We start from the raw sequence: 13003 nt of genomic DNA, 5'->3' as shown, positions 1-13003 counted from the left end.
GAGTAAGGAGGGATTAAGGGAGAGCTATGAAGGGAATTCGGGAGGGACAAGCACCAAATCACAATAGAGTAAGCCCACTGCTATTCACAACCTGCACTTCTATAGTTGCTAAGGCTAAAAAGATCCAAAACAGTGATAAATGAACTCCACCTAAGAGCTTGAGTAAGTTCAAGCACCACACCTGGCCACCCACTGGTACTGCAACACTCCCCCCCCCCCCCAAAAAAAAATAGTGGAGACAGGGACTTAAAATAAAACCCCATAGGAACTAATGCTAAATTAACTTATTTTAACTTTTAAAATATTCATATATATTAAAAAATATTAGTTTCTTATAAAATATGTTAATAACTTACATTTTGTTACATAATTAATTTACATTAGTTTCAAACATAACTTTAAATAGTCTTTACAAAATAATATATATATATTATATATATTTTTTTACCATGAATGGGATTTTCTTTATATAAATCTTTAGAAAAATCCTTTACATTTTACACATTCAAAATAATTACATATTTAATTCAAAATTAAGTTAATAACGCTGTAGCATTTTTACTATACTCTACGTTTTAAAGTAAACATTGTAAATTAATTGACAATAATATTAGGTCTTAAAAATATTTTTCTTTGTTTTAAAAAAAACTTCAGAAACTTTTAAACTTCCCCCTATACTTTCCACAGAGCAATGTGTGCCCTGTTGGGGCATATGTAAGTAGTAACGTTGCACATATAAATTAGGCCCAATGCCTTGAGTTCACGAGGTTTAAACATGTAAGCCTAAACTTTGTAGTGAATTTACACTTGTAAATGGTGATAAACGAAAGAAGTAAAATTACTACAAAGTGGAAGAGTAAATGTACATGTGTAGATTTACTCGCCTGTAAGATTACCTTTGTGAAAACATTATATATGTCTGGCAGGGCTTTCATCCTCTCCCTTGAATTCCACTTTATCCACTTCCTCTTTTTTGAAACCATTAGATTAATTCCAATTTTGGGCACCTTCTTAGCATATAAAAAGCACGGCCTTCAAAATGCAATATGAAAGCTCTTGGTCACTTTCAGCTCGTTCAGTTATCAATTGCCAATCTGCTTGATTTAGGATTATATAATTAATGGTACTACAGTACTGCTCAGATATACTGGTGGGATGCGAAATGAGGCCTGATGCTGTTATTCCAATATTAGTTCAATACTATGCTTTAGCATTAGAGTACCTAACTGAGGCAAAACTCTGGAGTGGTTGAAAGTGAAAGGGCCAAGAAGAGATGGAACCCCCCATGTTGATCCACCTCTTCAGCTATAATTTTATATTTGCTTCAAAGTTTAGATTGTATGTTAAAATCACTGGCCAAAAGCATTATATTTCTGTTGGTAGCATGGGCATGGCTTTGAATGTTAGACAGCAGACTATCAAGAATTATTAGGATTTGTGGTACTGTATTATACTTGGCTCATCTAAATGTAGCCATCCTACTCCAAACTTTAATTGTAAGAGAAAGCTGCCAGATGTCCTGGCTCTCAGTATCTACCACAGTTACCTGATAATTTAAATCAGTGCGTATCCATGTTGTCTTTACTCCTGATGATTGATCCCTTATATTGTGGTGGTCAAAATGTTATAGCTAACACAAGGAGATGACGGATAGAGCGTGGAAAATTTTCAGACACTCACCCCCAGTCACAGATCTGGGTTGAATCCATCATCATTCTTTAGCTCACTTCGCCACCTCAGGTCAGACCCAGCTATATACAAATCAATCTTGACCCTGTGCCTCTTGGGAACAGTCCAGCCGGACCTGCCAAGCCAGGTCTTCCCTGAACCGGAAATAAGTATCCTGGGGCCGGTTTCTGGGTAGCACCCTTCATCAGCCAGGCTAGCTTGAATCCAGTAGCAAATTGAGCAGTGGACCCACGTCTGGGCATACCCAGCCAACTGAGGTCGAACAAAGCAAACACAAGGAGATGATGGATGGAGCCCTGAAACTTTTCAGACACTCACCCCCAGCTTTGTTCGCCCTAAGTTGGCAGTGTAGGCCCAAACTTGGTTCCCTTGCTTACTTTGCCACTTTACGAGGGCATTTTTTTCACAAAGGCCTTGACATGGTTAATGTTGCCCTAGTGCAGAAAATTAGTTATGGGTAACTAAGGGAGCTGTGGAGAGGACTGTGATGCGTGACTGTGGAAGGAAGAAGACTGACAGCTCTGTAATGTACACCCAGTAGCAGTTTTGACAAGTATAAATGTTTCATTTCTCCATTTAGCAACACGTGGTCCAGTTGGTAAAATATGGAGAGTCCTCAGCTCAAACTGACTTTTTGCACCAGTGCCATAGCAAAGGTTCCGTGGGCCCTGGTGCAGGCAAGCATGAAAAAGAGAGCCCCATACTACAGTAAAATCTAACAATAATGGGGGTTCAATGGACCCCTCGGGAACCTGGTGTCACTGCACCTGCTATACCATTGATAGCTGCACTTTTGGTTGGTACAGAGAACTGCTTCTGTTGCTGAGCGGCGCAGACACTATTTTTAGGTCTCGGCCTAGAGACGCGCGGAGCGCGTTCTCGGCAGAGAACTATTGCAATCGTTTCTGCCGGCACACGAGACAACAGCTGTGTACGCGCCCAGCATTCTCAATGGGAGAGGGGGCGATAAGAGTTGGCCACGTGCGGATTTGGTCGCGGCGCGCACGCTCACGTCGCCACTGTCTCCGCCGCGCACCGATGACTGCTCTCTTCTTGGCCGGCTTCACGGAAGGCAGCATGCTTGTTTTTTCTGTTGCTGTGACTTTCTGGATCGGCGCTAGGTAAGGGGAATGGTGTCAGTTGATTGTACAGTAGCGCGAGAATTGTTTGTGACGTGTTTAAACTTTACTGTTGCGCCCTGCATACGTTGTCGGCGTAGTGACCGAAGCCGGGCAGTTAACTGGGGGTGTCTTCTCGGGGCTACTTAACACGTTTCCGTAGCAAACCTACTATGCAAGAAGGAGGATGGGAGAGATGGCTGTGGGTGGTGGGGGCTACTGCAAATTTTCCACCAGTCCGAACCTTTATAATATGCTCAGCTCTGCTGATCTTAAGTGCACTACTCTTGGTTTATCCTTGTTTTCTATTGCTGGCTGGACAGGACGGGGGTTGTGAAGTCTTGGGGGCTGAAAGTTGTTATAAACGGAAACGCGTGTTCATTATAACAGTTTTCCGCAATGGAAATGCGAGGAACGTTGGAAATTGTGTGTGTATTTCTCCTCCCGCCTCTTCACACCACATACTCAAACTGTCAGTTTCCCTCCGCCTCTGATTTCCATTCTAATTCATAAATGAATAGACGGGTCAGTCGCTGGGTGTTTGGGGGGCACTCACTCCAGGACATCACACAAACTGTTTTAAGTCCTGAACTTTTTCCCTACAAATCATAGTAATCAGTTTAGTTTGTCTAATTATTTCAATAGGAGCAACTACGACACCCAGAATACATTTGGCCGATACAGTAAAGTCTGGGACTGGAACATGTGTGACATGGCCTGGAGTTAGTTGGTCACTCTGGTTGCTGTTCATTACCTATTTATTCTTCTGCACTTGACATTACTCCAGTGGGTCCAGCTAGGATCTGAGCTTTCCCTGATTCTCAGACTGTCCATAAAATATATATTTCCGAGAAGTAAATTACATGAAATGATAAAGTCGAAGGTAATCCTGGAAATCTACAGTGGGTTTGGCCTTCATAAAAAATGTTGGGCACCCATGCCTTTAGCTCTGGCTACTTACTCCCTGCATCAGTGCTAGGCCTTTTAGACCTGGTCTGGAGACAACTTTAGTTATTTCACAAGCCAGATCCGAACAAAAAATACACAATTAGAAGAATATACCCTTACACCTACAACGTAGAGGGGCTTTGGGTGAGCTCCCTTCATCGCATACTGCTTTCACCCACAAGAGCTTACAGAATGGGGAAGTGGGTACTCGCTCTTTCTCAAGGTTTAGTAGCACACCTTCCCTGTTAAAGTCCTATTTTTACTGGGTTATCCTTTTGAGATTTTATGACCGGGATGTCCAGCCTTGGCCCAGGAGGGCAGAGGCTATACTTTATATGTATTATGTAGAACTTCCGTTTAGATTGAATGTGGTTAAGCCCAGCCAAGATGGATGTCCTGAATGTTTTTCATGGATCGGCCCTTCTAGACTGACACATATCCCAACCCTGACTCTATTCGAACAGGTATGAGACCTTGCAAGTGTTTTATTTATTTGAGCCATACATCTTGTACTAACCTGGTCTCCCCTCTGCAAAGTATTAGCACCTTTATTCTTTTCTGGGGGCAGGATATCTGGATACGGGCCCAAAACTGTAAATGCTGCCCAGTGATTTACATCCTACCTGCAAAGCTTCTCTTTCTACTTCCCAAATCCTTTCCTGGTTCATATGTTTGCCATATCATATCCAGGGTTACTACGCCTGTCCACAAGACACTGTGGTTTCAGTACAGAATTATCCTTTTACTACTCAGCTTGGTGCTTTATCAGCTCAGACCAGGCATGAAAAGGCCGAACACAAGAAAGCCAACACTTCCCGCCAGCCCCCGGGATGTCCCTCATCCATTTCGAACGTCCCCACCTATGCATGCCCTCCCTATACATCAGTGGTGGCTGGTGACATTTTAAAGTGGCGGGGCGTAAACAGGTACCCTCTGCGGGCCGGCGAGTCGACGAAAAAGTTATTAATCCGCCCGCGTCATCAGGGAAGAGCCACCTGGCTAAGCAAGCAGGGCGGGGTGGCGCCTGCTCCGGGAAATGAGGCCGGCGAGCCGGCAGATGGCACGAGTGTCTTTGCTAGCACAGACCCCTACAATTATAATTTGGAAATTGCACTTCAGATTCTTTGCACATATGGCCCATACTCACACACAACCCTTAAGTGTCTCCCATACTCTGAGGGGAATGCTTTCTGTATGATTCATTGACACATGCACAGCAGCATTAATGCCTAAACCTTTCAAGATGAGGTTAGAAGTAGAAATAGATTTGTGCAAGAAGGATATTACAAATATTTGTGAATACCCACTAGATGAAGACTATGCACGCGCGACTTGCCTTTAACTTCCTTGCCATACCTAATATTTATCAGACAGCGCACGTTAGTCTGAAATAAATGTGCATGTATTTTCACGCATTCACCACTTTGTGAATCTGGCATAAACTATGCATGCACGAGTTAAAACGTGAATAGGTCCAATCTATACTTCAGATAAGCTTCGTGAATTAGGCCTTGGCACTTTTTCCAGCATTCCATCTTAGTTCAACTGGCTGACGTAAGAAATATTTTTGTTCTCCAAGACCACCTTGGTGAAATGTTTCGTCCTCTACAAATATCCTTATTAGAACATTATACATTCAAACAGTCTTCTTAATAAAATAACATTTATATTTAAGGACTGCTTTAAAATTGAAAAAAGACAATTGGACTGAAAAGGTCAAAGCACATTACGTATTAAATAAAATAAAAAAATAGAAGGAAAAAAACACAATAAAAATGATGCAAGTGATTATTGTTCTGTTTAAACAATTTACACGACATTGCCTTTTGATGTGGCTGTTTTTGAATATTTCAGCCGAACGTATTAAAATATAATATGGAGAGAAACAAAATCACATCTAAAATAGAAAACAATTAATTCAAATACTCTCTCCTAATCACCTGGTATCTCTTTAAAACATAGTGGTCATACCCGAAATGGTTACACTCAAAAGTGAACTGAATGAACAGACCATCCCTTGGCGCCTTATTATATTCTGTCACCCCACACACCTCGACGGCACTAGATACACACAACCTGTGCTGGCGGGCTAAAGCAAAGCCAAAGACATTTTGCAAAGTTTGTCTGACATTAAGGTTAAATTTAAAATGAATTTAAATATAAAAAACTTACCTTGGCTTCCCGACTCGAGTCCCGAGACTGCTCCCGCCGTCCTGCATTTGAATGCCGCCGCTCTCCTCACTGAAGCCTGCAGGCAGCCTCCCTCCCCTCCATGGCAGCCGGCGCTGATTGGTTCGGCCGGCTGCCCTAACTGCGTCATTTCTCCGAGTCTGCATCCTGCAGAACGGAGAATGGGAGGAGGCTTGGGGGAGCGGCTTGCCCACTGTTGCTAATACTGTCTGTTTGGACAGCCTCTCAGGCTGTCCAAACAGTCAGTATTAATAACAGTGGGCAAGCCACTCCCCCAAGCCACTCCCCCCTGCCCTGAGGCTCGAGTTAGTAACCAGGAAGTTCGCTGCTTTCTCGCCGTGCGAGAAGGGCAGGTAGAAACAAATGGTAGTTATAAATAAATAACTACCATTTGTTTCTGCCTTCTTCTCGCACGGCGAGAAATCAGGGTGGGCGGCGCCCAAACGCCCCCATGTAGAAACCGCCGCTGCTATACATTCATCTATGCCATGCAGCCCACACTGATCCCAGCTGAATGAACGCACGCACCACATACAATTTTTAACAATTGATCCAGCACACACGCAAGTATTTCAGAAATCTGTTACACTAAAGAGCATTCAACACAAGTCCAAAATTATTCAATGAATTGAGTAGCAGAGTCCTTAGGTGTATTTTTGAAGATTAAATCTTTATTCATTTCTTCTCTCCAGTAGCCAACGTGTTTCGTCCTCCACGGACTTCTTCAGGGCAGTTGGAGTGAACTCTTCTCAAGTTTTTAAATAGTTGACTTAATTTCCTCCAGAGTAGGTTCCAGGTTAGAAAAGATTTATTCGTTTATTTTATGAAGAAACATTCCAATTTCATTAGGTTTTCTCTAGATAGGGTCAGATAGCCCAAGAGTAACTATTTGAAAATATGAATCAAGCCGGCTCCATCGCGTGGCGCACCACATACATCCATCCACCCCTGACGTGCCCTACCCCATCACACAGCCACAGCTCGACCTCATCACACACAGCCACAGCCCCCTCTTCTGGAACGGCGTTAACTTTTCACCTCCCCCCTTTACCCCACCCTTCCCCCCCCGCCCCCCCCCTCCTTCCATCCCCCCCCCCCCCACGCCAGCATCGGACTGGCCTTCGTAGTGTCTTGGGGTATACCAGCGTGGGACACTATACACTTCTTGAGAACTGTGTTCTGCTGTACAGCGCATCCCCACCACAGGTACCAACAACCAGGAAAACAAGCATTTGCAATGCAATAGGTCTCGCATTATTAAAGTTTGAGCTATTGGCATTGCAAAATAATGCAACACCAATAGCTTTTGTTGCAGTTGGTGTTGCAATATTTAGCAATGCCAATAGCTCAAACTTAATTAACCCGAGACCTATTGCATTGTAAATGCTTTTTCTTCTTGGCTATATGGACACTGGATTTGTTTCCACAATTTATTGTAAAGCCAGAGCTGGTGCGTATGAGAAGCTCGCACACAAAGTGTAAATAACCTGAGTGTATTTCACACGTTGATTTATTTCGAATTCATTTGAAGACCGAGAAGAAAGCTGACTGCTGACAGACACTCATCCGTGCGTCCGGGTAAACGAGCGCTGCTGCTGCTGCTCACAGCGACTTCTAGTGCTGCTCACAGCGACCTCTAGTGCTGGTAACTATGTATGGCGCCTGCGAAGCTCGAGACAACACCGAACTTTAAACTTGGATTCCCTACTTTTAACATAGGGGAAGAGAGATTACAGCAATAATTTTCTTTGTAAGGTGGAGATGATAACGTGACATTTGTACCCAGAAGACTTGGAGCTGAGGTTCTTACTTAACTTAGTTTTCTGCGTCAGGAACCTGAGCTGTTTTCTTGATAAATATTGTTGTTTCTTCATCATAGTCCCACACCTGGAACCCATGGGTGGCACGGGCCACATGCATGTACAGTAACGCCTGTGCCTTATTTTTTACTGGATGCCTGAATGACCTGGTTTGTTACACCTTAATTCTCACCTTTACAGGTGGTTGCTGACAGATGGCCTTTACGGAAGCAGCAGAGAAACTTCTTAAAACGGTATGTTTAAAAAAAATATTTTCCAAATCCAGTCTGGAAGAAATAAAAAAAAAAAACGGGCAGGTAGATAGCAGCATCGTTCCACTGTTGACTTCAGTGCTATTTAGTCATATCTCTGGAACTGTAAGTGATCCGAAGGCCTATAAGTGGTAATTGGTTATATGTATATACTTATCTGTAGTTGGACCAGCAAGATTCCCAGTCCTGATGGGGGCGGGTAGGAGGGCATGGGAGCTTTATGTGTTAAGGTTTGTTTTTGAGTGATATACATTTGTGGTACCTTTATGTGATATGTATATAGCTCCTGCTGGCCAATGGATGTAGAAGATATGTGTTCTACCTTTCAAAAATAATAAAAGTATTTGGTCCATAAATATCTGTAGCTTTCATTAGTTATTGGATTTTATACTGTCCACAATGTCTTTTTTCGGTCTGGCTAGAAACAGCGGTCTTGCTAGGTTCATGTGCCCAAATATATTTATAATTAAGAATCCCACACATATATACAAACATACTCTGGGTTGGGGAGGTCTTTGGGGCTACCCTCTTCATCCACTAGTCTGATCAACCGTCATTCACAATTTACTATCTCTTAGTATCTCTTAAAAAGAAGTGCATTTCTGTGCCAGTACTTTACTCTGGGAACTTATGTTTTTATTACTTTACTATTTTTTTGATCTTCATCCTTTTAATGTTTAAACTATGTCTTGAGGTTACGGTAATTCAAAGCAGATAGTACCTTTTGTTTGCACCAATAATATATTTTCCTGCGGTGTGCGTTAAAATTAAAAAGACTACCCACGTTCTAGAAAGCGCCTATACTGTACTAAAAAAAGTCTGAGCAATGGTTACATTTCTTCAAAATGAAATTCATTTTTTTTATTATAAGCATAAGGCCACCACTTAGGCAATGACATATTTTACTTCTGTTTTTATTTTTGGGACTATGTTTGTAGTAAAAAATAGAAATATTCCCATTGCACCAGCTTGGCAAGGCCAGTCCTGTTTGATTTGCTAATGCTTGTTTTGTCTCAGACGGGACCGTGGGTAGTTTGTTTTTGCTACAGAAGAGTTAACCCTTCCTGTTGGTGGAATGGCATTAGTCAGTGACTGCATGATGTTCTGGTCCCTACAGATAGAGTAAGCAGGCCTGCCTAGGGCAGGATGGGGAGGTATACCACAGACCACAGGAGAAGGACGTGTTTGCTCATTCTTCTGGTATTGTGAAGCATCCATTTCCCACAGGTCAGTTAATGGAGGATCCATATTCACATGAAATCAACTTTGCTTCCTATTTCCTGTAGGACTACAGTCAGTGGCAGAGGAGTAAGGGGAGCGAGGCCAAGACTCAGACGCGCACATCTTTGTTACCACCCATTGCAAAAAGTTTGGTTCCTGACAATATCTTGGAGAAATCAGGCAAGCATGGTAAGGAAAGCTAAGCATCTATCTTTAATGACCTACTTTTCTTAGCCAATGGCCCAGGTCTGTTCCCATATTGGGCTTTGATCCCTCTCCTCCCACCTCACACCCTACTCTTGCCTTCCCTCAGCATCCTGTAGATGGCGCTCTTACTTGCTCCTCTGTACCTGCTCAGTTAGTAGTGCTGACTGGCGGTCCAGCGCTGTCCGTCTCCTTTGGAAGATTGCAGATGCTCGGTCACTGGTGGTGTGGCGTATTCTCCAGTGTGCTGCAGTACACATTGCAGGACCTGATGCCCTGGCAGACAACCAGCAACCTGGCACACATTACAGGAGCTCACACCCTGGCACACCACAAGTAGCCACCACCCTTATTCGGACTACTGTAGCTGATGCCCCGGCACACAACCAGTAGCTGGCACCCTGAAACATCCTACAGTAGCTGATGCCACTGCACACAACCTGCAGGTGGCCCCCTAGCACACACTACAGAAGCTGATGCCATGGCTCACAACCAGTAGCTAGCACCCTGGCATACACTACAATATCTGATGCCACTGCACACAACCAGCAGGCGGCCCCTTGGCACACACTACAGTAGCTGATGCCATGGCACACAACCAGTAGCTGCCCCCCTGGCACACACGACAGTAGCTGCCCCCCTGGCACACACTACAGTAGCTGATGCCTTGGCACACAACTAGTAGCTGCCCCCCTGGCACACACTACAGTAGCTGATGCCTTGGCACACAACTAGTAGCTGCCCCCCTGGCACACACTACAGTAGCTGATGCCATGGCACACAACCAGTAGCTGCCCCCCTGGCACACACTACAGTAGCTGATGCCATGGCACACAACCAGTAGCTGCCCCCCTGGCACACACTACAGTAGCTAATGCCTTGGCACACAACTAGTAGCTGCCCCCCTGGCACACACTACAGTAGCTGATGCCATGGCACACAACCAGTAGCTGCCCCCCTGGCACACACTACAGTAGCTGATGCCATGGCACACAACCAGTAGCTACACCCTGGCACACACTACATTAGCTGATGCCATGGCACTCAACCAGAAGCTGGCAACATGGCACACACTACAGTAACTGATGCCATGACACACAACCAGTAGCTGGCCCCCTGGAACACATCCCAGTAGCTGATGCCATGGCACCAACTAATAGGTTGCACCCTGACACGCACTACAGCAGCTGACGCCCTGGCACACAACCGGTAGCTGACACCCTGGCACACACTACAGTAGCTGATCCCTTGGCACACAACTAGTAGCTGTCCCCCTGGCACACACTACATTAGCTGATGCCATGGCACTCAACCAGAAGCTGGCACCATGGCACACACTACAGTAACTGATGCCATTACACACAACCAGTAGCTGCCCCCCTGGCACACACTACAGTAGCTGATGCCATGGCACACAACCAGTAGCTACACCCTGGCACACACTACATTAGCTGATGCCATGGCACACAACCAGTAGCTACACCCTGGCACACACTACATTAGCTGATGCCATGGCACTCAACCAGAAGCTGGCAACATGGCACACACTACAGTAACTGATGCCATTACACACAACCAGTAGTTGCCCCCTGGAACACATCCCAGTAGCTGATGCCATGGCACCAACTAATAGGTTGCACCCTGACACGCACTACAGCAGCTGAGCCATGGCACACAACCAGTAGCTGACACCCTGGCACACACTACATTAGCTGATGCCATGGCACACAACCAGTAGCTGACACCCTGACACACACTACATTAGCTGATGCCATGGCACACAACCAGTAGCTGACACCCTGGCACACACTACATTAGCTGATGCCATGGCACACAACCAGTAGCTGACACCCTGGCACACACTACATTAGCTGATGCCATGGCACACAACCAGTAGCTGACACCCTGACACACACTACATTAGCTGATGCCATGGCACACAACCAGTAGCTGACACCCTGACACACACTACATTAGCTGATGCCATGGCACACAACCAGTAGCTGACACCCTGGCACACACTACATTAGCTGATGCCATGGCACACAACCAGTAGCTGACACCCTGACACACACTACATTAGCTGATGCCATGGCACACAACCAGTAGCTGACACCCTGGCACACACTACATTAGCTGATGCCATGGCACACAACCAGTAGCTGACACCCTGGCACACACTACATTAGCTGATGCCATGGCACACAACCAGTAGCTGACACCCTGACACACACTACATTAGCTGATGCCATGGCACACAACCAGTAGCTGACACCCTGACACACACTACATTAGCTGATGCCATGGCACACAACCAGTAGCTGACACCCTGACACACACTACATTAGCTGATGCCCTGGCACATAACCAGAAGCTGGCACACACTACAGTAGCTGATGCCATGGCACCAACTAATAGGTTGCACCCCGACACGCACTACAGCAGCTGACGCCCTGGCACACAACCAGTAGCTGGCACCATGGCACACAACTAGTAGCTAGCACCCTACTCTGGCACACATTACAGTAGCTGATGCCATAACACACAACCAGTAGCTGGCACCTTGACACACACTACATTAGCTGATGCCATGGCACACAACCAGTAGCTGACACCCTGACGCACACTACATTAGCTGATGCCATGGCACACAACCAGTAGCTGACACCCTGACACACACTACATTAGCTGATGCCATGGCACACAACCAGTAGCTGACACCCTGACACACACTACATTAGCTGATGCCATGGCACACAACCAGTAGCTGACACCCTGGCACACACTACATTAGCTGATGCCATGGCACACAACCAGTAGCTGACACCCTGACACACACTACATTAGCTGATGCCATGGCACACAACCAGTAGCTGACACCCTGACACACACTACATTAGCTGATGCCCTGGCACATAACCAGAAGCTGGCACACACTACAGTAGCTGATGCCATGGCACCAACTAATAGGTTGCACCCCGACACGCACTACAGCAGCTGACGCCCTGGCACACAACCAGTAGCTGGCACCATGGCACACAACTAGTAGCTAGCACCCTACTCTGGCACACATTACAGTAGCTGATGCCATAACACACAACCAGTAGCTGGCACCTTGGCACACGCTACAGTATCCCATGCCCTATGCCCTAAAACCCAATCAGTAACTGACACCCTGGCAGAAACTCCAGCACATTTCCTTTGGCTAGAGCCCTGACACACAGTCATGACCTGCTGCTCTGGCATCTTCTCCCAGGGCCGGTGCCTTACCACCTACCCTTTTAACTACTTCCCTGGCACACCCTTCATTCGCCACTGCTCTGCCACACTGTCAGGCATCTGATGTTTACATTTGGCTTCCCCTACGGCACTGTCTTATAAAGTCAGTCATTTCCATCTTCTCTTGAAGCTAGTCCTCTTGTACAGTCACATTTTAAGTAATGTTATGCTAACTGCACATGTATAGCCTATTGCCACCATTTTGTATGCACGTGAAGCAGTGTTTTGGGATCAGGGCGCTCTTCCAGTTCTAGGATTCTTATTTACCAGAGCTTAAGTGTCT

At 45.5% G+C, this 13003-nt stretch overlaps 1 protein-coding gene across 4 annotated transcripts in view; it reads left to right on the top strand.

Moving 5' to 3' along the window:
• C7H20orf96 (chromosome 7 C20orf96 homolog) overlaps positions 1-13003 on the top strand; it is an 87290-nt gene that overhangs the window by 10137 nt on the left and 64150 nt on the right. For all 4 annotated transcript variants that reach the window (XM_086932711.1, XM_086932710.1, XM_086932712.1 and 1 more), the window contains exons 2-3: positions 7946-7998; positions 9303-9426. In XM_086932711.1, the coding sequence (XP_086788837.1) occupies positions 7960-7998; positions 9303-9426 (163 nt within the window). In that variant the 5' untranslated portion in view covers positions 7946-7959. The remainder of the gene's footprint in view (positions 1-7945; positions 7999-9302; positions 9427-13003) is intronic.

This window comes from Lissotriton vulgaris, chromosome 7 (genome assembly GCF_964263255.1).
Source record: "Lissotriton vulgaris chromosome 7, aLisVul1.2, whole genome shotgun sequence".
In the NCBI taxonomy this organism is placed as follows: Eukaryota; Metazoa; Chordata; class Amphibia; order Caudata; family Salamandridae; genus Lissotriton; species Lissotriton vulgaris.
This window is presented reverse-complemented; position numbering and strand designations above follow the sequence as displayed.